At 61.2% G+C, this 24,958-nt stretch overlaps 2 protein-coding genes across 7 annotated transcripts; one reads left to right on the top strand and one right to left on the bottom strand.

The window, feature by feature from the left end:
* Positions 1-799: 799 nt before the first annotated feature.
* On the bottom strand, positions 800-17,522 carry RRP8 (ribosomal RNA processing 8). 3 transcript variants are annotated; one of them, XM_055801830.1, is made up of 18 exons: positions 17,300-17,522; positions 16,993-17,197; positions 16,420-16,876; positions 16,177-16,306; positions 15,757-15,863; positions 15,525-15,621; positions 11,868-11,993; positions 8,426-8,728; positions 7,081-7,163; positions 6,532-6,670; positions 5,906-6,040; positions 5,684-5,807; positions 5,391-5,527; positions 3,449-3,562; positions 2,546-2,727; positions 2,057-2,282; positions 1,485-1,695; positions 800-1,305 (listed from the first exon to the last, which is right to left on the bottom strand). In XM_055801830.1, the coding sequence occupies exons 1-18, from the start codon at positions 17,348-17,350 to the stop codon at positions 1,037-1,039; spliced, it is 3,096 nt and encodes a 1,031-aa protein (XP_055657805.1). In that variant the 5' UTR covers positions 17,351-17,522; the 3' UTR covers positions 800-1,036. The 3 variants fall into 3 exon arrangements, with proteins under 3 accessions (XP_055657805.1, XP_055657804.1, XP_055657806.1); XM_055801829.1 differs by having other exon boundaries at positions 11,823-11,993; positions 17,300-17,521; XM_055801831.1 differs by lacking the exons at positions 15,525-15,621; positions 15,757-15,863; positions 16,177-16,306; ... (1 more) ...; positions 16,993-17,197; positions 17,300-17,522 and adding an exon at positions 13,895-14,157 and having other exon boundaries at positions 11,823-11,993.
* An 83-nt stretch (positions 17,523-17,605) lies between these two features.
* On the top strand, positions 17,606-24,565 carry ILK (integrin linked kinase). 4 transcript variants are annotated; one of them, XM_055801833.1, is made up of 13 exons: positions 17,640-17,864; positions 19,418-19,517; positions 20,775-20,940; positions 21,294-21,389; positions 21,547-21,643; positions 21,745-21,828; positions 21,996-22,081; positions 22,414-22,523; positions 22,765-22,892; positions 23,168-23,289; positions 23,369-23,468; positions 23,558-23,688; positions 23,878-24,565. In XM_055801833.1, exons 2-13 carry the CDS (start codon positions 19,429-19,431, stop codon positions 24,025-24,027), a joined length of 1,359 nt encoding a protein of 452 aa, XP_055657808.1. In that variant the 5' UTR covers positions 17,640-17,864; positions 19,418-19,428; the 3' UTR covers positions 24,028-24,565. The 4 variants fall into 4 exon arrangements, with proteins under 4 accessions (XP_055657812.1, XP_055657808.1, XP_005230838.3 ...); XM_005230781.4 differs by lacking the exon at positions 17,640-17,864 and adding an exon at positions 18,733-19,175; XM_055801837.1 differs by lacking the exon at positions 19,418-19,517 and having other exon boundaries at positions 17,606-17,864.
* The last annotated feature ends 393 nt before the right edge of the window (positions 24,566-24,958 follow it).

The following is a 24,958-nucleotide window of genomic DNA, read 5'->3' as shown; positions in this document are numbered from 1 at the left end:
GTAGGGCCAGGGGTCCCAGGGAAGCAGCCGCAATCGCTACAGCTGCTGCCAGCTGGTACACGTCTGCCTGGGTGCAATGGCAGGGCTGCCTGTGCTGCCTTCCAGTACCCATGCCACCTCCTGCTGGCCCTGCTCTGAGGGCTGCCCCAGCAGGCCACAAGAGCTGGGACAACACTAAAGGTAGCGCTGCCCTCCCCTCCATGCACACACCCCTAGCTACAGCAGAGCTCAGGCCCCATCTCATCTCCCTGTGGTCCACGTCCAGGTGCTGCCCGGTCAGTTGCTGCCTGCTGCACCGTCTATCAATCCACTCAGCCCTGTCCGCCTCCCTCTGGCTGGATCAGAGCTATGCAGAAGCAAAAAAACCGTGTTTGCTCACGGCGCTGCTCCCTTCCCAGGTGCAGTATCGGGGCTTCATCTTCTCAGGACAGCTTCATGAGCCTCCCTGCCTGGCTGGCCATCAGGCTGTGCTACCTGTGGTGCTGCTCTGCAAGATCCCCCCAGCACTGTGTGCTCAGCGCCTCATGCCCACTGCCAGCCCACTGCCATGCCCAAAATACAGAACCTGGAATCCACAAACTATGGGACTCCAGGCAGAGGGCACTCCACCAGACGTCATCTGTGTGCTCGAAGAGACAGCTGGTCTCCGAGGTCAGTAACTAAGGAAAGTCTGTACCCTTCCTGCTTCTGGCTGGAATCAAATGGGATGGGCTGCAGCCACCAACTGCTCCCCCAGAAGAGACAAGCTCCAGGAAGGAAGGGCTCAGGGAATGGCAGGGGTGGAGAAGAAGGCCCCAGGTACAGAAATAAATCGATATATTAGTGTGTACAAAACATGCTGCTTCCTCTGTACAGTGCCCTAGCCGGGCGCAGGCTCCCCACAGGGAGTTCACACATATATAAATAAGGCCCAGACAGCTGCAAACAGTATTTACAGCCCGCGGGGGGCTAGTGCCTGCTCTGGGGCCAGCCCCACCAAGACCAGCTGCTATGCCCAACCCGCGGGATCCTCCATCCCACCCTGGACTGGCCAGGTTCATTTCAGGTCCACATCAAAGTCCAGCACCAGCAGCTTGGTCTCCTCCGTGCCATTGCGGCTGCCCACCGCACACACGAGCTTGGTGTTGGAGGCGCGGATGCGCCACACTACGCCCCCACTGCCCCCACTCTCCAGTGCAACCAGGTTGCGCACAAACTCGCCCGTCTTGAGGTCCCAGAGCTTGACGGTACCATCATCGGAGCTGGTTACCACAAACTTGGAGCTGAACTGCAGGCAGGTCACGGCACTCTGGTGCTTGCTGGGGCCTGGAAGCAGAGGGTACTTGTTAGTTCTCCTGGGCTCCCACCTCCAACCCCAGGCTCTTCAGGAGCACCCGTTGCTGGGCATCATCTGCCCTGCTCCTGCCACATCTGGCAGCTAGGAGCAACACGACCCCTCTCCAACAGCCCTACCAAGGGGAGCTGCTCCATCCTCCTTTACCCACCCTGCAGTGTTTGCAGGCACTGGCCCGTCTTGATGTCCCAGATCTTGACTGTTGAGTCAGCGTTGCCAGATACAAGGATATTGTCACGTAACTCCATGCCACTCGTGAGCGACTGGTGCCCCATGAGGGTGTGCAGGCAGTTTCCACTCTCTACGTCCCACACTCGAATCGATGTGTCCAGAGAGCCACTCACGATGTGCGTCCCATCAAACTGCCCAGAGAGACACAGATCAGCATGGCCTGCCCAGAGAGGGGAGGAGTGTTCTTCGCAGTCTGATGCCAGAGACTCGGTGCTAAGTGATGTGCTCACATCCCCTTTGGCTAATCAGGATGCACATGTGTTTGGCAGCATCTTCCTTCCAGGAAAGGGACAGTGTGTGTGTTCTGTTCCCACAGTGCGTGCATGAGTGTGGGTCAGGGTGAGTGTGCCTCACCTGCAGGGAACAGACATGGCCTGTGCATCCCTGCAGCATGTGTATGGGGTGGGGAGACAGCCTCTCACTTGCCAGAACAGGCATGGCTCATGTCCCTGCAGCATGCGCGCGGGAGGGAAGGGGAAGCCAGGGTATTACCTGCAAGGAGTAGACGCGGTTCGTGTGTCCCTGCAGTGTGTGAGTGCAGCTTTCGCTCTCGGGGTCCCACACTTTCACTGTGTAGTCGTACGCACCGCTCACCACCTTGTGCCCATCATACTGCACACAGCGTACAGCAGCCACGTGCCCCATCAACACATGCAGACATTGCCCAGTCTCGATGTCCCAGAGGCGCAGAGTGGCGTCCCGTGAGCCACTCACAACCCTGTGGGCAAGGGTGGACTTGGAGCCTGGTTGTGTTGACTCTGGACCTCACCCAGCTGAGTCAACCCTGGATACCCGAGCTTCCCCAAGCAGAAGGTCCAGCTTCTCCTCCCTAGGGATACCTCTTCCCACACAGCATCTGCCAGCTACAGATCAGACCAAGCCCTGACCACCTCTGCACTCTCACTTGCCCCAGTGCTTCCACACTTCCACCTGCCCCATTCCAGAGACCAGACCAGGCCTTCAACACCGTCACGCCCTTACCTGTTCCCATGCAAGTGCATGCAGCGCACGGTGGATGTGTGCCCATACAGTGTGTGCACACATTCACCTGTGTCTGCATTCCACACCTTCAGTGTCCGGTCCGTGGAGCCACTGATGACAATGCTGTCCCTCATCTGAGAAGACCACACACCGCCTGTGTGGCCAACCAGTGTCTGCACACACTGCAAAGAACAAGATGCGAGACACTGGTTGGGGAAAGGCTGAACACCACAGCAAAAAGGAAAAGCAAAGTGTAGGACTTCCTCCAGGCAAGGGATCAATCAGGCTCTTCAGGCCAGCGATCCACCTCCCTGCAGACACACTCAGGTTCCCAGCCTCTCCCTGACAATGATCAGCTGCTATTCCAAACCCAGTCAAGTTTCTTGCCCTTCCTGGATCTCCAGAAGGGTGGTCCACACTTGCTGACTGCCAGTTAAAACATGCGTGTGGCCAACTCTTGCTCATTCCATCTGAGTAGGAGGAAAAACCTCTTTACTGTGAGGGTGGCAGAGCGCTGGGACAGGCTGCCCAGAGAGGCTGTGCGGTCTCCTGCTCTGGAGACAGCCTGGAGGTGGCTCTGCGCAATCTGTCCCAGGTGAACCTGCCTTAGCAGGGGGTTGGGCTAGATGGCCTCCAGAGGCCCCTTCCAACCCTGACCATGCTGTGATTCGTTACTGTACCAACAAACCTGTGCTTAAGGCAGCTCTTCCCACTGCTTCTGCAGCCACAGGATCTATCAAATCCTCTCCCCAGCTGCACTTTGCCAGAGACAAGATAAACCCACCGAAAAGGCCACTATGCCTCTCACATCTCCACCCTTTCCTGCAGCAGTGCTGAGGATCAGCATGCCTCCCAGCGTGCCAGTGGAGCAGCTCTGTGGTGTGACTGTGCACAGCAGCTCACCTCCCCAGTGACAGCTGACCACACTTTGAGCGTATTGTCATCTGAGCCACTGACTATCCGGTTGCCACAGAACTGCAGGCAGGTAATGACATGGTCATCATGTCCCTTCAGCACCTGCATGGAGAATAACACGAGTCAGGAAGGAGGCGAGGGCAGCTCAGAGCCCTGGACCCTGCAGAACCTCGGGCCTCAAAAGCAGCCTTTGGGCATGGTGGGTAAGCAGAAAGCGCTGAGGGTAGGAAGAACAGGAGAGTCCTTCTAACACCAGCCACTTCCCTATTGCTTCTCTACAAAGCAGCAGCTACAGTAAGAGTCAGGGGAAGGGGGTGGCATTTGGTGGCTACTGCTGTGGGACAGTGGGCTATCTGGGGACTCCAAACCATGGATGGACCTTTGTGGGTATTAAGGCTGCACAAGCTGCCCCCGCTCAGAGCTGCATTCTGTCCTAGACCAAAACCTGGCAGCCGTTACCCACAGTACATTTAGGACCACCAGCTCCACTGGCCACACAGCAGAAGGCAGGCAGCACACAAACAGCTGCGCACCAGCTGCCACCTCCCCAACACAGTGACGTGCGAAAAGGGCAGCAAAGGCAGGTAATGATTGAGTAACATCTGCAGGTCGGCAGGGACCAGGCAGGTTAGGCAGGACCCCAGGGGACAAGTTGGCACATCAGACCTGGCCGAGCCATGGGGAAGGGCAGCACAAAGGTGAGCAGCAGTTCAGTGTGAAAACAAGACCAGAGCTGCCCTTTGCAGGGAACATATTGAACTTGCCCTCAGCCAGGGGAAGGTACAGGGCAGACATCCCTGAGGGCAGACGTCCCCGTGAGCAGCACCTGTCAGCTCTGCTGGTAGTGGGCGCAGAGACCACGGTGTTGCGGGGCTCGGGAAAGGGCTGCCTGTGCCAGTTTGCTGCTGCGGGTGCAGCCCCTGCAGTGCTGGCACTGTGCACAGCACTGCTGCTAACCCAGGTGCCACCGAGGCAGGGGCTTGGGGAAGGGGCTGGGAACACCAGGGGCCTGGAAAAAGTCTCTGGAGGTGGAGAGCGTGCACCTGGACTGGAGAGGCTGCGAGAAGGGGTGGCTGGGGCTCTGCTCTCCCTGCCTCCCAGACAGGGTGAGGGCAGGCAGGGACCTTGGCAGGGAGGGAACACTCAAGCGTTCTGGACCCTTACACCAGGGACAAGGCTTGGCTGAGCCCAGGAGGGCTGTGTCCCTCCCTGGATGCCAACGGGTCTGTAAGGCAAGAGGAAACAGCCCCAAGCTGTGCCACGGGAGGTTTAGATTGGATGTTGCAAAAGACGTCTTTGCTGAAGAGGTGGTCAAGCACTGGAACAGGCTGCCCAGGCAGGTGGTGGAGTCACCATCCCCACGGGTGTTTAAAAACCATGTCGATGTGGTGCTCAGGGACGTGGTTTAGTGGTGGGCTTGGCGGTCCTGGGTTAACAATTGGGCTCAATGACCTTAAAGGTCTTTGGCACCCTAAACAACAGTGTGCTTCCAAGGCAGGCTACAGCCCTGCCGCAGGCGCTCAGAGGAGGGGTGCAGGATGGAAACCCCCTTCTCTGGGGTCCGGGGTGACCCTTCTGCTGGCAGAACTGCAGCCCTGCACTGCCCATTGTGGCAATCGCTGAGATCAGCTGCAAGCAAGCTGTGCTGTGGATCTGCTCCCCACAGTCAGGGACAGGAGCTGCAGGAAGCTGGCAGGCTGTACAGCTTCAAGGACCTTTAAATTCAAGTATGTCCAGGTGAATGCCTCTGGCCTGTGCCTCCTGAAGATAGGCAACTTGTGATCTTTGCCCAAGGCACTTTTAAAATTCTCAGTGTTGTTTGCATCCTGTTGCTCATGGATATTTCACTGCTACTTCCTTCCTCTACCAGTTTGCTACACATCAAAGCTCTAGAGTCTGGTTCTCAGCAAGGACTCCTGAAGGCACCTACCTTGGGGGCTTTAAGCTCCCCGCTGCGCCAATTCATGTCGATTTTGTGCTGCCTCATGAAGGCAAATTTCCAGGGGCTGTACATGAATCCAGGGCTCAGCAGGCGCCGCTTCCGCAGGTTCAAGGGCTCCTCAATTCCTGCAGGGGGAAAATACAGTAGCGTGCCTCATGGCACACAGGCAGCACATGCCCTCACCCTACTGGGGAGCTAAGATGATGCACATCTGTGGGAGCTGTGGGCTGCTCCGCTGCAGATCCCAGCCACTATGTGCCATGTGGAGTAGTTTTCCTTACCTTCTTCACGGCATTTCTCTCTCCAAAGCAGGTTATCTTCAGCCAAGACCCTCCAGTAGCGACAGGTCTGGGCAGCACGGAGCAGGTCCCGAGGCTCCAGGAATGAGAGGACATAGAGTGCCAGCTGCAGGAGAGGAAGCCAAGTCACAAGGGTACAGAGGGATCCCACGGCCGGTAACGGGTGGCGAGCACTGAGGCCAGCCTGTCCCTGCCTCAACTCACCTCCTTGGGCAGCAGGGAAATGAAGTCTCTCTGGAACTGGGGTTCAATGACCTGCATCATGTACTTGATTTGGGAGGGCTCACAGCGATCGATGAGCTCATCCAGAGCAAGCAGCTTCTCTGGGCCGCTCCACCGCTGAGGAGAGGGACATCAGTCTCAATGCCTGTGCAGACAACAGGCCCTCACAGGCTCCCCTGTGGCTCTCTGCAATGCCTATGCCCAAAGCCCAACCCCAGCAGGGACACCAACCAGCACAGACAAGACAGGCTAGCCAGCCCTCTGCAGCAGGCCAGGGCTCTGCTACACAGATGAAGGAACCACAGAGACGGGGCTGGGAGCTCAGTGCATCACACAAGACAGAACACAGGTGCTGTATGATGGCAGTGAAGGCAACACAACTCTAGGACAAAGGGGAGCAAGATGGTGGCTAATGCCACTTCTGTGCTCCTTTACTCGAGGCAAAAACTCACTGGAAAAGCACTGTGAGACCCAAGCCCCTGACTGTGGCAGGTTTCACGCAGACAGACAGACTCCCGAGGGCTTGGCTCCCCTCCTGCCTGCCTGTCAAACCCACAGCTTCTCAGGGCCCTCCAAGGCGAGCTCTTTGGCCAGGCTCCTAAGCCTACCTGGAAGGTGCGGAGCCAGTCCTGCAGCTCGGGAGGGGGGGCAACCGAGGGGATGCGGCGCCGCCGTGCCTGGCCTGCCTTGGCATTGCGCAGGTCCCCGAAGGTGGTGGTAGGACTGGGCATGCAGGGACCCAGCGTCCTGGACCATGGGGAGAGACCAAAGCAACAGTGAGACACGTCAGTGCTATGCTGGGCCACGCTCTGCAGTCCTCAGAACAGTCTCCATAAACCACCAGCTGTGAACCTCCTGCCAAGATAACCAACCCCTGTCCCCATCACTTCCACTGGGACCACAGCTATACATGCAGTCCCCTTAGCCTGGCCCGCCCTACAGGACGACAAAATCACAGGCTGGGGCTGGAGGCAACTCCAGAGGTCCTCTGGTCCAATGCCCTGCTCAAGCAGGACAACCCAGATGGCTTTTGGTCTCCCCAAGGATGGAGACTCCACAACTCAGCAGGACACCTAGACGCCTGAGGGAGGAGACTGGTAGAAGGAGATCTTCCCACCTCCCAGGTACACTTGCTGCTCAGCAGACAGAGCACTCACCTGCTGTACTCAGAGCCCTTGCACAGCTTTTTACCAGGGGAAAGGGCTCTGCCATCCAGGCCGTTCTCTGACTTCCGCTTCATCTGCAAGGAGAAGGCAAGTTCAAGGCTGGAGCAGAGCCTTCTGCACACATTCTGGGTCACTCATTTTTCAGCCCAAAGTGACAGAGTAGGAGGCCCAGCCTAGCAAGTCTTCTGAGCCCACACTCATGCTGGGGACCTGCAGAGGGAAGCTGATGGCCACCTGAGCTATACAGCTGGCAGAAGAGTTAATTTCTGTGGGAGGGATAGAACTTGGTCCTTCTGAAGGGCATATCAAACCTGATGGGGAAAAAATCAGCAAAACAGCTGCACAGGGACAAAAGCAGTGGCTGAGAACACCTGTCAGTATGTCCACTTGGCCCCTCTCTAGGTGCAGTTCAACACGGAGCAGGCAGACCTGCAGCCTGAGCAGGGACCTCGGCAGACCGAAGCCTCCCAGCAAACCAGTCCTACAGCCAGGCCCCAGTGCTGTTCAGCATGCCCTGCTACACTGGGCAGCTACTGGGAGAGCTATGCTGGGACCTGTGGCAGACCATACCCCAGCGTGGCCACATCAAAAGGAATCTACATCCTTCTAGCTCCATACAAGAGGAACTGGGTTAACAGGAAACATGAGGAGAGCAGGGTGGCTACTGGACAGTGCTGGCAGCCACCAGAAGGTGAGCAGGGAGCTCCCCCAACCCAGGTAGGAAGTTGGGGGCTCTTCCCCTCCAGTAACTGACCTGGGCACCAGCTGCGGGGCCCTGTGTTCAGGGCTGGCTGGGGCTTCTCAACACAACCCCTTCATCCTGCAGAAACCTCCCCGAGGCCTTTGTCTGCCCCCCAGCAGATTCCTGCTGCCCCAATCCAGGCTCTGCACTATGACATAGGGGCCCCAGCGCAGAGCAGGGTGGCCCTGCTGGGAACGGGCATGGCTGGGGACTGCCAGCAGGGCTTGGACAGACTGGGACTGTCCCTCCTTCCCTCAGCCCTAACAGCCAGGCACAACCTGCACCACAGGCCTTCCAGCCTAGCCAGCACCCAGCAGGCAGCCCGAGCTCCCTGGCTGCTGCATCCTGGGGGTCTGCAGCAGAAATGCCAGCCAGGCATACGCCCCACGCAGCAGGAGCTTGAAGTGTTACGGCAGTCCATGGCCCACTCTGGCACCACCACTCCGGCAAGCAACGGCTCCGAGGCCACCAGCCACCAGGACGGGACCATTGTCAGCGTGCCACTGTCAGCTCCTGCCTGAGAGCCACCTGCCGCACAGGCAGCCCTGCTCTTTGCAGAGCCCTCGTCTGGGGCTGCCCTCCCAGCAGCATTACCTTGGGCCGCACGTGACGGAGGCCACCATCCTCTGTCCGCTGCAGGTAGTCTATCCAGCGCTCTCCAATGGTGTAATAGAAGTAGATGTTGCTGCCATCCTCCCCTTCCTCACTGTAGCAGCTCCCCTCTTCCTCTTCTTCCTCCTCCTCCTCCTCCTCCTGCTCCCCGCAGACATTGGAGCTGACAGGCTCCTGCGCCCCTCGCCCACTGGAGCCATCAGCCTCTGGTCCTGACCCTGGGCTCCCTTTCCCAGAGCGTTCTGGCTCCCAGGGGCCCGAAACATCCTCCTCCTCAGCCACCACCTACAACACAGGGAGAGGAGGCAGGGTCAAGGTCTGTCTGCTGCAGCTCTGTGCAGCATGCCCCGGGGCCCAGGGAGCTGAGGGGGCTGCCAGTCAGAGCAGCAGCCCAGGGAACACCAAGGCTTCCCTCGGCAGCATGGAAAAGGGAGTGATGAGCTAAGCAGAGGCAAAGATGGGAAGAGGGGAGCAGACTACTGATCTAAGGTACTCTCTAGGGTCACAGGGCAGCTACAGCCAAGCAGTCTGGGGGCAGGTCACTTCCCAGCCCCACAGGGAAGCACAGCCACAACATGACCGTGTTACGTGGCAGCCAGCAACTCTGCAACTGAGCAGAAAACACAAACCCTGCAGGAGCATCAGTGGTGCTGAACAATACCAAACTTGCCAGCTCCACCTCTGCAGCGAGCCATCTCCCTGCCTGCAGCTGGGAACAGCCCTCTACCCTTCGCTGATCAAAGCAAGGAGCAGAGCTGCCATGCCCAGACAGGATCCCAGCACCAGCAAGGAGGTGCATGCCGGGTGTTTCAGCCCTCAGCACCGTGCAGAGGCCCCTTCGCCCTCCAGTCAACCTGACCAGGATTACTTGAAAGGTTGCAAATAGCATGTGCCCACCTAACGCTGCCTGCACCCTTCCTCCCCAAAGAAACCAGCGCTGTTGTAACATCACAGGGAAAAAAAAAAAAAAAAAAAAGCAAAAAAAAAAAAAAAAGCAAAAAAAAAAAAAGCAGAAAAAGCAGAAGTATCCAGCAATTACTTGGAGGAAGCAGAGCAATGCTCCTGTATCATGTGGGAATGAGGAACTGTTTTCCAGTACACCAAGAAAATTACTTAATCAGCAGCCCAGGATAATTTGCACATAAGAGTCCTAGGGAGTAGTACAGGAGATTACTGGCCCACAGCAATTATTTTTTGTTAAATCTTGGAATACAGGAGAAAATGCAAAGACAGGAAAGTGTTGTGCCAGAAGTGAGGAAGGCGGGAGAAAAACGAGTCTTCACATAGCCTGACATCTGACAATAAAACAGCCGGTGCAGCATTCAACGAGTAAAAGATCAATGACAGGGACATGCGTTGCACCAGCTGATGAGTCTTTACGAAAACACATCTTTTCAAATACAGTTGAGTTTATTCCTTGCAGTGTTACATTTGGTCAAAAAAACCAATTACATAAATCACATCGATGAGACACACTCATACACTTCTAAGCATTTGAGCAAGGCACAGGCCTCTGACAGAGACACTGGCACACCATATCCTCTGAAGGGTTGCTGGATGAGATGGCTTGGATCAAGAAAGAGCTAGTGAGCAGCTCTCAAAATGTACCTGTTAATGGGAAACTGTGCATTTTCTGCTGATGGGCCTAGCACAGACCTGTAGGAGTGGGTTGTGTGTGTGGAAAACCACAGCAGTTATAATTTGTTTTATTCACAATATGGAAGTAGATAAAATCTTTTCTGATTACATTTTAAGATTGACACTTGGGTAGGTAGCAAGGACAGAGCAGTTACATGGTGTGAGCTGCATCACTTTGTAAGCTGGGCTCACCCAAATTAAATGCATTTCAATACATCCAGAAGCAATGTTCTCCATTTAAAGACAGGGAGAGCAGGGCCAGCTGGGCACCAGGCACTGTGCGTCCTGTAAAGCAGTAACTGAAAAGGATTGAGGGGTTGCACTCGGCACAAGCTTCAGGCTCAAAAACGTGAACAGGGAAGCACGAGCAGGAAAGCAGTACTATCCCCTGTGCTGCCCTACACAGATGAGTCATGCAAGGCCCAGCCCACTTTTAAACACAATGCTTAAACCTCAAAGCTATTGCTTGATCTCCTCCCCTAAATGATTCAAAATCTGGAGAAAATAAGAAAAGAAATGGAGAGGCAATATAGCTGGGGAAGGAGAAATCCTCCTACCAGGCACTGCAACGTTGACCACAGTTAGGGCCAGGTTTATTCACATGTGAAAATTAGGCTTTAGTGCTCATGTGCCTAGCCCTGGACAGACACGCCAGATCAGAGGCAGACTGGTGATCTCTTCACACTGCCCAGTTAGACTGGACCCTGTCTGGCAGGTGGGTTTGGAACAGGGCTGGACTCTCAAGCAGGGGCAGTGGCCAGATGAGAAGGCACAGCACAACAGCCCATCTGGACACACCTTTTTGAGAGGGAGCACTGAACCCAGGCTTCTCAAGCACATCCTCTGGCATCTAGAATCGAGGGTCGCACCTAGGTGTCGGATGGTAACAAACTCCAGGACAATGCTCCTGGGGCAGAACAGTCACTGACACCTCCCAGGCAGTAAAACACCTTCTAACAGTCATCCTCTCCCGGCCGCACAGTGTGCTCCAGAGCTTGACAGGGCAGGGTTGCTCTTAGGTGAGTGAATTTCCTCTGCCCCACAGCACTGCCGGAAGATAACACTCCTGAAGAAGTCCCCAGAGCTCAGTTGGGTGTGTGCCAGCCCAAGTGGACAGCATGCTGGCTGCTGCTCTCCGCAGATGAGGCAGACGACAGGCTAGAAGGCTTGGCAAGAGACACAGACTCTGGCCTCCTCAGCTGTTGGTCCAGAGGAAGAATCTCTCTCCACACCCAATTCTGGCCTCCAGCGATGAACAACAGTGGAACTTAACAACTATCTGCAGGAGATCTATGGATGGCTAGCTGCTCTGGGGCTGTGGAGGCTGCAGGAAGCCATGAGTGCCCTCTGGGGTCAGAGCAGTTTCTATCAGGGATGATGGGGTGGGCGCATCACAGTGGCCAGAGCAGCTCCCAGCCAGGCTCTGTGCTCAGGGGTTGCTGCAGCCTCTGGCAAGATACCACAAAGCCAGCTAGGCCTGGAATATCTCAGCCTTCCCACCAGGATGCTCCCCAAACCAAGCTGCCACCTTACAGGAAAACTGCAGACAGATCACTTGGCTGTTTGAAAGGGCGCAGCATTCGTTTGGCCTCCTCGTTCCAGCGTCTCCTCCCTTGTAAACCTCCTCTGACCCTCTCCCAGCTACCAGCTCTCCCAGCATAAGACACCCTCCTTAACTCCTACACCACGAGGACCACCTCCCTGCCAGGTAGGTGGGGGAACCCTAGCTTTCTTTTCCTACCTGAGGCACAGGAGCTTTACTCTCCCCCTGCAGACCAGGGCTCACCCTCGCAGCTTCTTCACTGCTTGGCCTCCTCCTGCAAGTCATCCGCTGACTGTTCAGCTCCAAGATGCGGGTGGTGATGCCTTTGACATGGAGAAGATCATCAAGTGAGTTGAAACCCTTCAGCTCCTGTGAGAAGACAAGTAAGATTCGATATGGAGTGGAGAAACCCCAGCATCAAAGCTGGACCAAGTGTACTCACACCCTCCTCAGACAGGCTCTCTTTCCTGGCTGGTTCAGACCTACCAGCCTGCATCTTGCTTACAATTGCTATCTCCCTTTAGGCCTTCAGGGAACGCAGGTCGGGTGCCACAGCAGGGTGGTACCTTTGTACTGCAAGTCCTTGCTGCTGCTCCCACTCACTGTACAGGATGCCTTCTGCCCAGAACAGCCACTCCCATACAACCCCTAGGGTTTCCACAAACCTTCCCTGCCTGAGCGACAACCACAATGCCTGTAAGATCAGGCAACAGCACCAGAGCTGCTACCAACAAGGGGAGCAGTGGCCCAAAAGCAAAGGCTAAAAGCTCAGAAAGGAGAATTGTGCCTTCCTGCTGGCTAGTACCAAGCCTGGGAGCATTCCCCAGTCCACACAGTCAATCTCCCTTACCAGCAGCCCGAGGGAATGGCAACAGCCCCTGCCTCCTGCGTGGCACCCACCACCCTGCAAAAGGGCAGGTCAAGTACTGCCCGGCCCTGCGCTCAGAACCACGCATTGCCACCAACCACACCTACAGCCCTGGACTCCAAGCAGCTTCTGCCATGAGCCTGAAGGGCCCACACGCAGCAGGGATGGCCTGGCTGTTACCAGGAGGGCAGGATCCCAGCGTGGAAAGCATCCACCCTGTCCAGCTAACATAGACATCAGGGCCAAGACGGTTCTGATCCTCATTTCAAATCCACCATGCGTCATTTTAAGGCGCTTGTGCTGCTTCTCCCCTATAAATGGTTTTACCCAAAAGCTCAGCTCTAGCAATAAACCCCATTTCTGTCAATCTGTCCTCACGTGCTCTCATACCAGAAGTCCTCTTGTTTAAATGCCTTTTGCTCTTCTGCCTCCAGTGTTTACATTCCTGTTGTATTTATAGCTAGTGGCTCTGCCCCTCTCTCAGCCTCCTCTTTTCCAGGCCAAAAAAAGTCAAGCTCTTCTAGTCCTGCCTTGTCAAGCCAGCCTCCCCTTCCCCCGATTCCTCCTGCCTCACTCCTCTGACTGCTTCAACACGGATGCCGTATTCCAGCCATGATCCTACCAGTTCTTCATGGCATTAGTGGCAAAAAGATGGCATTAGTCTCCTTGTCTCTGCTAAAAGCGTCACGGCCGATGGAGCCTAAGATCACGCTTACCTTTTTGGTGGCTGTGTCACGCTGGCAGCCCAGTCATCCTATGAGTGACTACCACACACAGGCTTTTCTCCTACTCTGTCATTTGACAGAGCTCAACAGTCAATCAAGGGGGAGCGGCAGGACTTGCAGCCCATCCTCACCACACCAGCCGGGCTTCTACCCCTTCCTGCTCCTGCCCGTTCCACCCAGGAACTCGTTTTTTTTCTGCTCTTAGCAAGCAACGTCACCTGCCACCAGCCCCCGGGGCTCTGCCCCGAACCCCAGCAACAAGGAAACTGTGGAGCGGGGCCGGCGCGCCCGCCCCAGGGAGGCCCTGCCGCCGCGGGAGCCCGCCCCGGCCTGCGCCGGGAGGCACCGGGAAGAGGACGCCGGCCGCCACGGCCCCGCCGCCGCACGCGAACAGAAAGCCCCTCGGCCCGCTCCCCTCGCCCGGAGCGGCGCCAGCAAGCCCCCCGGCGGCGCCGCGGTCCCCGCCGCCTGCCACACGGCCCGGGGCCGCTCGCACCCAGCCCGGCCTCCCGAGGCCGGCAGGCCGGAGGCGGCGGTCGGTTGCCCCAAGGCAGGGCCGCGCAGCCCAGGCCCTCCCCGGGCTCCGCCTGCCACCGGGCACCGGCACGTCCCGCCGCCCCCTGCCCGCGGCTGCCCGCCACCGCCGCCCGGGCCCAGCAGCCGCCCCTCGCCCGCACCTCTCTCTTCCTCACGATGCCGCGGGCGCGGCGGCGGCCGATGCCGCTGAGCGCTCCCTCTAGCTCGGCCACGCCGGCACGGTTGATGTCCAGCTTCCCCCCGCCGCCGGGGCCCGGCCCGCCCGGCCCCGACATCCCCGGCAGGAAACACCGCTGCTGCTGCCGCCGCCGCCGCCGCGCAGGCCCCGCACGCCCCGCGCAGGCGCCGCGCCGCCCCGCCCCGGACACCGGCGCCGTGCGGGTACAGCCGCTTTATTGGGAACTGCGCCTGCGCCACTCAGCGGCGCTTGTACAGGCAGGGCCGCAGGCGCAGGCCGGGCACCGGGCGCCGGCGGGGGGGGCCCGTCTTGGCGAACTCCAGGAGGTGGAAAAAGGCGCTGGAGAGGTCCTGGGGAAGCGCCGCCTCAGCGCAGGCCCCCGGACCCCATCACTGTCTCGTCCCCAGTGTGCCCGGGGTCCCCGCTACCCCATCCTGAGCCCTGCACCTCATCCCCTTCGGGCCCCAGGTCACCCAAACCTCCTCACAGACACCCCCCCCCCCCCCCCCCCCCGCCATGCCCCGGGCCCTCCTACCCCCAGACCTTGGCTTGGACTCCAGCACCACGTCCCCGGGGTGCCCCAAGTCCCCCAGATCCTGGCCCAGACCCCAGCACCACGTCCCCGGGGTGCCCCAAGTCCCCCAGATCCTGGCCCAGACCCCAGCACCACGTCCCCAGGGTGCCCCAAGTCCCCCAGATCCTGGCCCAGACCCCAGCACCACGTCCCCGGGGTGCCCCAAGTCCCCCAGATCCTGGCCCAGACCCCAGCACCACGTCCCCAGGGTGCCCCAAGTCCCCCAGATCCTGGCCCAGACCCCAGCACCACATTCCCGGGGTGCCCCAAGTCCCCCAAATCCTGGCCCAGACCCCAGCACCACGTCCCCGGGGTGCCCCAAGTCCCCCAGATCCTGGCCCAGACCCCAGCACCACATTCCCGGGGTGCCCCAAGTCCCCCAAATCCTGGCCCAGACCCCAGCACCACGTCCCCGGGGTGCCCCAAGTCCCCCAGATCCTGGCCCAGACCCCAGCACCACGTCCCCGGGGTGCCCCAAGTCCCCCAGATCCTGGCCCAGACCCCAGCACCACGTCCCCAGGGTGCCCCAAGTCCCCCAGATCCTGGCCCAGACCCCAGCACCACGTCCCCGGGGTGCCCCAAGTCCCCCAGATCCTGGCCCAGACCCCAGCACCACGTCCCCAGGGTGCCCCAAGTCCCCCAGATCCTGGCCCAGACCCCAGCACCACATCTCCAGGGTGCCCCAAGTCCCCCCTATCCCACGCCAGATCCCAGCACCATGACCCCAGCATGCCCCAGGCCTGCATACCTCCATTCAAGACCCACACCGCAATGCCCACAGGACCCAGGTCCCTCAAACCTCCTCCCAGACCTCAGCACCATAGCCCCTATGTGTTCTGTGTCCTGTCCCCATCCCCCCACCACATGCTGCTGTCACCACCCCCAGGTCCACTCCCTACCAGCACCAGGCCAAGCTGTGCTGCCCTGCCCTGCTGCCAGAGCAGGAAGGGTGGTCTCTGGCTGCCAGGGGCACAGTGCACCCTGCACCCAGCAGCACAGGGCACACATGAGGACACACCTTAGAAATGCTTTTGAAGCCCAGCTGAGCCATGGCGTTCACGAAGGCTCGGATGTCCTCAAAGCGGCTGGCCACCTCGGCCACCATCAAGGTACCCCTGTGGAACACCCAGGCCTGAGTGGCAGTGGTGGCAAAGGTGTCTTCCAGGGCACAGCCCAATGCCTCCCAGCTCACCCTGATGCCCCTGTGCCCCACCACCCAGCACCAGGGCAGCACCCGTGTCTCTGCCTACCCCTGCTTCAGCACACGGTTGGCCTCTTCCAGGATCTCCTGCAGGTTGGTGCCCATCAGCGCCAGGCAGAACACTGCAATGTCCACGGACTCAGCTGCCAAAGGCACCTACCAGACACCAAGCAGGACACCCACCGCAGGAGGAGGATGGTGACGGGGCCCGGGCAGCCCTTCCATGCTTTGCTACTCCCTGGGTTCTTGGCTTCAACTGAGCATCTTGTCTGGAGAGCCCACAGACAGAAGCACCCCAGTTTTCTGAACTGATACATGCTCTCTGTCATGCCCCTGCAGCACACAGCCTGGCCTACCCCCACCCACACCCTGGTGGGTGCAATGCATGCACTGCCACCGTGCCACAGTCCTCACCCCGCTGAGCTGCCATCCCTCACCATCCCCTCCACGTGCTGCCCAGCCCCCCTACCTTGGCCATGTCACAGACAGTGACCAGCGGGCTGAGAGGTACCAGGTCAAAGGAGTGAACCTTGTTCTTGACACTGCTCGCAATCTTGCAGTCACCGCACCCAAAATCTGCCACCACCAGCGAGGCTGGCCTGGGGGATGGTGAGCAAGAACTCAGAACATCCCTTCCCCCTTGTCCCAGCGCTTCGGGTCGCTGCAGCTCAGAGAGGGCCCTGGCCCCAACTCCCCAGTTCTGCCCACTCACCGCTGCCGCAGGTAGCGCACGATGCGATGCACGGGGTTCTCTGGCCAGCGCCCCACTTGCTGGGTGAAGCCGCGGTGGTAGATCTCGAATGCTTCGGGGTCGCTCTGGAAGAGCTGCGCCGCTTCCCGGCTGGTGGACGTGTAGAGCTGCTGGTTGATGTACCGGAACCGGGCGGCGAGGAGCCGCTCCTCCATCCGTGCGCGCAGTGCCGCCGACCGTCCCGAGGGAACTGCTCCCCGGCCGGACGCCTCCGGGGCTCCCGGTGTCGCCCGACTGCCCGCGCCCTGCTCCCGCCCCGTCCCCGCCCGTTCCTGCTGCTGGCGCCGTTTGCTCTGCTTGTGCCTCCGCTGCCGCCTGCTCAGCCTCCGCGCTGGCTCCCCAGCCGCAGCCCCCGGCCCCCGCGCCCCGGGCTCCGCGCCCGGCCGGGGCCGCCCCCCCGACAGCTCAGCCGACGCGCCTGCGGGGACCAGGAGCGAAGTCAGGGCGGCGACGGGGTGTGGGGGGGCTCCCAGCCCGGCTCCCTACCGGGGCCCCCCCAGCGCCTCGGGAGCTGCCCTCGGCGGGCGGCGGTACCTCTGTCCGGGCGTTGCCCGCCCTGTCGCGGCTCCCGCTCCGTCTGGGGCTCCCCGGAGCCGTCCCGGCGCCCCTCGGCCGCAGCCCGCTGCCCGCTGGCTTTCCTCCGCGGCCCGGGCCGCTTCCGCGCTGGCTCGCCGTCCCGGCCGGGTTCGGCCACGCTGTCCCTCCGCCGGCGCCGCTTCCCCGCAGCTGCCCCGGGACTCTGAGGAGGCCGGGGGACTGGTCACCTCCCGGGGGACTGGTCACCTCCCGCGCGCCCAGGAACCGGCCCGGCCCGCCGCGGCGCCGTGCACGCACCCCTTACCGGCCGGCCAGGGACACCCGCCCCATCCTTCCTGTCCCCTTCCGCGAGCATGGCCCGGTGGCGCGGCGCCCGCCTGCGCCGGGAACAGCGGCGCTGGCGCGGGCGGCTCCGCTGTGAACCCCCAGGCCGGCCCGGCCCCGCCGCCGTTACCCACGTGCCATCCGCGCCGCGCGGCCAGAGCGGCCCCGGCAGCACGCGCAGAAGCCCCGCCCCCCCGCGGCCAGGAGGCCAAGCGGCCCGGCTGTGCGGGGCAATGCCGCGGGCGCCCCGCCCCGCCCCGGTTAGTCCCGCCCTGCCCCGGTTAGCGCCGCCCCATCCCGGTGCTCCTGGGCCGACGCCCCGCGCCCCCTGCCCAGGCCGCGCCCCCGACCTCGCCGCGCCCGGTGCCGCCCTCGTTTCGCTGCGCCGCCGCCCTCGCTGCGCTCCGCCGCTGCCCGGTGCCCCGGCGAGTGCAGCCCGTGCGGGGGGCGGCCGGCAGGGGGCGCTGGCGGCGGGCGGTCCGGGGCGGAGCCCACGCGCTGCCCCGCGCTCGCCGAGCCGCCGCCCTGCGCCGCCGCTGGAGCCGGTAAGGGCGGCCGGGCCGGGAGGGAGCAGGCCTGGGGCCGGGGCGGGAAACGGACAAAACGGGGTTGGGGGACCTGGCGGCAGCCGTGGCCGCGGTGGGCCGAGTAGGGCCGGGCGGAGACACGCAGCGCTGCCCCGGGCCCCGCGGCCCGGCCAGGGATCGGTGCCGTCGGACGGGACGGATGCCGCGGCCGGGGCGAGCCCTGGGGTTGCGGGGGGCTGCGGGGAGGGGCAGGGGGGCGGCCTGCGGCTCCGCATCACGGGGCCACGGCCCGAGCGGCGGGGAGAGGGGCGGCGGAGGCTCGGCGGGGCCGCTCGTTTCGGTCAGGGGGGCCCGGCAGCCGGGGTGGTGGCAGCCGGGAGCGCGGCAGCCCTGGGCGGAGCCGGGGGCCGGCCGGTGCCCGGGAGGCGCTGGCGATAGCGGGTGCGAGCGCCGCAGGGCTGGCCGGGGACGGGGTGTCGCTGGGGTGCCCTTTCCCTGGTGCCGTCCCGGGTGGGTGGGTGAAGGCAGCGCGGGGCTCCGGGGGCGGCAGGACCCGCAGGCCGTCAGGGCACGGCGCTGGCCCCGAGCGGAGCTACGCTGTCTGTCCTCCGCAGCCGCTGATCGGGCAGCGGGGCCGGTACTGCCCGGGAGGCGCCCGGTTCACCAGAGTTTGCCCCTTTGAGGGGTCTGCTGCATCCCTGGCCCCACGGGCAGGGCGGCCACCCTCGGGGGGCAAGCTGCCACGCGCAGAGAGCGTGCTGGGGCCCGTCCTGCCTGCGCAGGATGGGTGGGGGGTCCTGCTGCAGCCGGGGGCAGCGCCAGGCCCAGTGCCAGTGTGCACTGAGGGCACCGTGCCGGGTCTGTCCTGGCCGCCTGCACTGTGCGACTTGCCGAGGGCAGCCCCGCACCCCCACTGGGTGCTGCAGAGCCTCCAGCAGGAAAGTACCTGCCGGGCACGGATGGCACATCCCTGCGCTGCTGGGAGCCTGGGGCAGCGTGGCCCTGGGTCTCAGTGAGGCTGCTGTTGTTGAGGGGGTCTAAAATGGAACCAGGACGCGCTCTCTGCCTGGCTGTGGCCTGGGGTGTCGGTTGATTAGAGTGGAGAAAGGGGAAGCTTGTGGACCTTTGGGGTCTCAGTTTCTTGAGCGTGATGCTGTGACAAGTTCAGCCGAGCCTGGGTCGGAGCTGGGGACCATGGCCTTTCTGGGAGATGCGGACACCCAGCTCTGGCTGGTCCTGGCGATAAGCCTGTGGATGCCCAATCTGCTTCCTGCGAGCTGCTGCAGGCGCTCGTGATGCTGAAGTCAGCTGTGAACTTCCCGTTCAGCTGTGAGTCCAGCTCTGTCCCCAGCCTTCCAGCAGTCCTCACGGTTTTCTGCAGGGTTGCCAAGGAGGGGGAACATGAGGCTCCTGTCCTTGCTCCCCAGGGAGACACCCCAGCTGAGGGGGCTGCCAGGAGCAGAGGGGCTGTGGGAAGCGATGTCCAGGTCCCCGGGCTGCCTGTGGGAAAGGGGGACAGGGAGCCCAGCCCCACAGCTGGGCCCCGTGTCTTTACGCACCCCTCCCCACAGCGAGAGCCGCGATGGACGACATCTTCACGCAGTGCCGAGAGGGCAACGCGGTGGCTGTGCGCCTCTGGCTGGACAACACCGAGAACGACCTCAACCAGGGGTGAGCAGGCGAGGACCTGGCCTGGGCTGGACCTGCCAGGGTGCTGTCGCCCACTCAGCTGCGCCACTGGCTGAGGATGCTGGACCAGGGCTGGGGCTTGTTTCCGCTCCGCTCCGTGTCCTGGGGAGGGAGTGGGATTCGGCTCCTCCCCGCCGGGAGGAAGTTACCGCATCGCTGAGGCATGAGGGCTGCACATCCTCCAGCCGCTTCCTCGCTGCGCGGTCGTGGGATGGAACGCGTCTCATCCAGCGGTCAGGCTGGGGGTGCTGGGGAGAATCGCCCTGTCCCCAGGGTGGTTGGCATGTCTGGGTGACCGCTTCTCGTGTCCCCTCTCTTGGGAGCACTGCAGCTGACATGTGGAAGCACGGTCGGGGTCTAGCAGGAGGGCTGGGAATGACCCCAGGGCCAGTTGCTGCGCAGGGCACTCATCCCCGGCCAACCTGCCCCAGATCTCTGCTCCTCACAGCACATACCCTGCTCCAGGAGCTCCTGCCGGGACCATGCGGTCCAACATGCTGCCTGCCTGCCTTTCAGGAGTGGCGTTCAGGCCAGCCACAAAGTTTAGAGCAGACATCTCCATTGCCTGTGGGCAGGTGCAGCCTTCTGCCCGCACACTGAAGATCCTTTGTTGGACCATGGCAGCATCATTCCTGAACTTGTTCTGGATGAGGGGCCTTCCCTTGGGCACGTCTGTCAGTCCCTCCTGGGCGTCCCGGTCCCATGGGTCCTGCCTGAAGGATTGGAGGCCAGCTAGCACTTGCTGGGGCATTTTGGTCCCAGGTGCCTGTGCTGGGGTACCCCGTGACTGTGGGGGTGGTGTCAGGGGAGTAGATGGGATCTGCCATGCCGGGGAGCTGGGGGGCAGCTGGGGCTGCAGCCGCTCCCCCCTGCCAGGCCCTAAGCTCCTTTTAAGGCCTGGCTGGTCTCCTCCTCCCTTACTTGGCCAGGCACTGCCAGAGCGAGGGGGGGGCCGGGGAGGGGATCCAGCTCCTGCCAGCATCTCTGTGATCCAGCCCTGGAGAAGATGAGATTTGGCCAGGGCCTCTGGGGCCCTCATGGGGATGGGAGAGACGGGGAGAATCACTCAGCCTGTCCCCTTCACCTCCGTGGCCTGTGTGTGGGCACGCAGGGCGATACCTGCCTGGCTGTGGTGCCACAGCAGCACCCTGGCGGTGCTCGGCCCTTCTCTTGGGCCAGGGGAGGACGCAGTGGGCAGGCTGCAGCCACTCAGCAGAGCTGTCCTCGCCGCCTCCGCAGGGATGACCATGGTTTCAGCCCCTTGCACTGGGCCTGCCGCGAGGGCCGCTCCAACGTGGTCGACATGCTTATCATGCGGGGAGCACGAATCAATGTCATGAACCGCGGTGACGACACCCCGCTGCACCTGGCTGCCAGCCACGGCCACCGTGACATCGTGCAGAAGGTACCTGCCTCCCACACCCTGCCCCTTCCCCACCACCTTCCAGGCACCCACCTCATGCCTTGTGCGGCCTTGAGCAAGGACTCTGCAGCCCTCTGCCCTTTCCACCCAGGACACACTCCCCGCTGTCACCTGCCAGCTTCCTTGCCACAAGCTTACTGCATCCCCACCTCGGCACCTTGGAGCACCTGCACCCTCCCCACAAAAGCCCAGCCTCCAGTCTCAGCCCCCTCCCAACAGCAGACCTTGCCAGCACCAAGGCAGCAAAGGTGTTGCTGTTGGTGCTTCTGCCCATTCCCAGGGCAAGGTGCTGGGTGGAAGGGAACATATTTATGAGTTTGTCCTTCTGCCCCCAGCTGATCCAGTTCAAAGCAGACATCAATGCGGTGAACGAGCACGGGAACACACCTCTACACTATGCCTGCTTCTGGGGACATGACCAAGTGGCAGAGGTGAATGGAAGCACCTGGGACACAAGCAGGAGCCCAGGGCAAGGGAGGTGGCTGAGGGAGGCACGGGGAGGGCAAGGAAGGATGAGGCAGGAGGCTGGGTGCAGTTGAAGAGGCTGAGGATACAAACTCTGCAGATGCTTACTTTCTTCTCCCTCAGGACCTGGTGGGCAACGGGGCCTTGGTCAGCATTGCAAACAAATACGGTGAGACACCCATTGACAAAGCCAAGATGCCACTGCGAGAGGTCTTGAAAGGTAGTAGGTTCTCATCCTGACCCCAGAACCTGCCTGCAGCTCCCGCACTCGGCATCACTGAGCTCTCTGCTTGGGCTACCAAACTCCTTGTCCCTCTCCAGAGCGTGCTGAGAAGCTGGGCCAGAGCCTTACCAAGATCCCCTACAAGGATACCTTCTGGAAGGGCACAACCCGCACGCGTCCCAGTAAGGGCAGAGCCTTCCTTAATGGGGCACACTGTTGAGGGGAGAGCAGAGCTCTCCTGCGCGGTAGGGTGGGCACCCCACTGGTACTGCCACCCTCTGCAGTCCCAGGTGGACATCAAGAGGAAGGTCCGTGCAGCCACAGGCTGCATCTCATCTTTTTCTTGCAGGAAACGGAACTCTTAACAAACTTGCTGGAATAGACTTCAAACAGCTGAGCTTGAGCCAAAAACTCAACGAGAACCAGTCAGGAGAGGTACACAGGGCTGTTGTCCCCTGGGACAGGGTAGCTGCACCCATGCAGACCACTGCTCTCCCCCCAGCCTCTGGCTGGCTGCAGAGCACAGAGTGGGGGCATGACAGCTTGGTGGGTTTCCACCTCCAAGTGTGAGGCTGGCCCACGCAGAGGAAAGGCACCAGCCTGGGATTGAAAGGGCAGGGTTCACTGTCGTGCTTTGTCGTGGTTGCTCCACATCGCTGTGGACCCATCAGTTCTGTGGGCTCTGTAGGCCCCACAGCCCTGCGCAAGGGGCCAGGAGGGGCTCAGGGACTGTGTGGCCCTCCCACAGCAACTGTCTCCATCTGCAGTTGTGGAAAGGGCGCTGGCAAGGCAACGACATTGTCATCAAAATGCTGAAAATCCGGGACTGGACAACTCGGAAGAGCCGAGACTTCAATGAGGAATACCCAAAGCTGCGGTGAGTGCTGACATCCTTCCCCAAGGTGTCTGTGGCTCTCAAGGGCAGGCATGCTCTTCTCTCCAGAGGGATACAAAATAGGTCAGGGGCAACCAGGTCTGCAGGGTCGGGTGGGAGCACTCCAGAGTGGTGCCCAGCAGCTGTGAGGAAGCCCTGGGAGGACGGCAAAGGGCAGGGGGGCAATGGGGGGGGGGTGTGTGGGCATCACCCACTGTTCTCAGGGCTGTTGCTTCTCTTGCAGGATCTTTTCTCACCCCAATGTGCTGCCGGTGCTGGGCGCCTGCCAGTCCCCCCCAGCACCGCACCCCATTGTCATCAGTCACTGGATGCCCTATGGCTCCCTCTACAACGTGTTACATGAGGGGACAAGTGAGTGCTGATGGGGTGACAGAGACAGGGTGGAGGCTAGTCTCTTCATCCTGGAGAAGTTGCCTCTCCGTGTGTTCGGGGGAGTAGCAGGGACCCCTCCAGTTGCAACACGGGGTGGGGGGGGGCCCTGAGGCGAGCTCTATCTCCAGTCTGCATGCCTTCCCCACACCCCGTGTGCTGTGTGCCTGCCAACACCACCCCCTTCCCACACACACTGCAAGTGGCATGGCACCCTGCCTCGCTTGCTTACCCTCATGCCACCTGACTCCCTGCAGACTTTGTGGTGGACCAGATGCAGGCGGTGAAATTCGCCTTTGACATTGCACGGGGCATGGCCTTTCTGCACACGTTGGAGCCCCTCATTCCACGCCACCACCTCAACAGCCGCAGCATCATGGTGAGTGCCAGTGTTGCATTGCCCAGCCCCACAGACTGGGGCAGGGCAGGCTCCCCTCTGACCATCCCCCTCTCCCCAGATCGATGAGGACATGACAGCACGACTCAGCATGGCCGACGTGAAGTTCTCCTTCCAGTGCCCAGGGAGGATGTACGCGCCAGCCTGGGTGGCACCAGAAGGTGAGTGCCCGGTAGCCAGCTGCCTCCTGCTGCTTGGCCCCTTCCGACCCCTTGGGCCCATTCAGCCCCCCATGCTGGCTTCCCTACAGCCTTGCAGAAGAAGCCAGAGGAAATTAACAGGCGCTCGGCTGACATGTGGAGCTTCGCAGTGCTGCTGTGGGAGCTGGTGACCCGTGAGGTGCCATTCGCAGACTTGTCCAACATGGAGATAGGCATGAAGGTGAGGAGAGGGCTGGGCAGAATGCCCCGATCCAGACAGCCAGGGCACAACAGGGCCCAAGCAGGCAGCAGGGGCAAGGCCCACTACCTGAGGAGAACCTACCCACACTCCTGGAGGTATGGGCTCTGCCTGTCAAATGCAGGGCTGGGCCCAGATTGCTGATGTGGCCCTGCTCTCCCATGCTCCCAGGTGGCACTGGAGGGGCTACGTCCAACCATCCCACCTGGCATATCCCCACACATCTGCAAGCTGATGAAGATCTGCATGAATGAGGACCCAGCCAAGCGCCCCAAGTTTGACATGATCGTGCCCATCTTGGAGAAGATGCAGGAGAAGTAGAGAGGGAGGTGCCTCCCAGCCACCTGACGCTGCCATGCTTCCCCTCCCCACCACCCCCAAGTGCCTTCTTTAACCCCAGAGCCAAGGGGGAGCAGGGAATGCCCCCTTACCCTGAGCCAGCCACGGACACACGGTACAGACAATGCTGCCTTCTCTGGAGCTGCTCTGCAGGCTTCAGTCACTGGCACCAAATCTATGGCAGCACCTCCATCCTCCCTGGCAGCTATGGGCAGAGACTGAGCAGGAGGCCTGGCCCACCACACTGAGCATGGCTGGGCTCTGCTTCCTGCAAGGCTGGGATAGGGCTGCCGAGCCACCCTGTCCTCCTCATCCCCAGGCCCAGAGCAGCTCGCCCACTTAGCCATCTCACAGTAGGCAACGGCCAGTCCTGGTGCCCTTCCCTGCTCAGGACGGTGGGGTGAAGCTCGCCTGTTGCGCCCAGCACCACCCCAGCTTTGCGCTTCACTCTTTATCGTTTCCATCCAGGCCACGTGGAAAAGCCGCCAGCATCTGAAATAAACGTTTGTTACTAAAACTGGCTGCTATTGGAGGGGTGCGTATGTGCACAGGACATTGCCTTGCAGAAAGGGGGCAACACTGACATGGGCACTGCCCAACAGTCTGTGGAGTCCTAGGCTCAGGATCTGAGCTGCTACCACATTTTCTCTGGCGACTGCAGCAAAGAAAGCAGGTGGGCTAACAGCACCCTCCTCTCTCAAGAGAAGGGCCTGGGTTCTGTCTGCAGCGCTGTTGGTGCAGGCCCCTGAGTGTTCCTCTCGAGAGACAACAGGTGTGCTTGGGAAGAAAAAAAAATGAAGAGCACTGGGCAGTCCTGTTAGCACTACACCCACTTCCCCCTTCAGCTTCTTGGGGCAGGGCCAAGCCCTCCTGGGAACAGTGGAAGGTGCAATTAGAACCCCACCAGTTGCGA

The sequence above is a fragment of the Falco peregrinus genome, chromosome 4 (assembly GCF_023634155.1).
Source record: "Falco peregrinus isolate bFalPer1 chromosome 4, bFalPer1.pri, whole genome shotgun sequence".
Taxonomy (NCBI): Eukaryota; Metazoa; Chordata; class Aves; order Falconiformes; family Falconidae; genus Falco; species Falco peregrinus.
Note: the sequence above shows the minus strand (reverse complement) of the source record. Positions and strands in the feature narration are given on the sequence as shown.

Coding starts and splice junctions, on each gene's coding strand:
- RRP8 (XM_055801829.1), bottom strand. CDS start 17,350: ATGCTCGCGGAAGGGGACAGGAAGGATGGGGCGGGTGTCCCTGGCCGG. Junction 8,729..11,822: donor GTAAAGCTCCTGTGCCTCAG/GTAGGAAAAGAA, acceptor CCTGTGTTGTAG/GTGGTGGCTGAGGAGGAGGA. Junction 6,041..6,531: donor ACTGGCTCCGCACCTTCCAG/GTAGGCTTAGGA, acceptor CCCTCTCCTCAG/CGGTGGAGCGGCCCAGAGAA.
- ILK (XM_005230781.4), top strand. CDS start 19,142: ATGCTGAAGTCAGCTGTGAACTTCCCGTTCAGCT. Junction 20,941..21,293: donor ACCGTGACATCGTGCAGAAG/GTACCTGCCTCC, acceptor TTCTGCCCCCAG/CTGATCCAGTTCAAAGCAGA. Junction 22,082..22,413: donor ACGAGAACCAGTCAGGAGAG/GTACACAGGGCT, acceptor CTCCATCTGCAG/TTGTGGAAAGGGCGCTGGCA.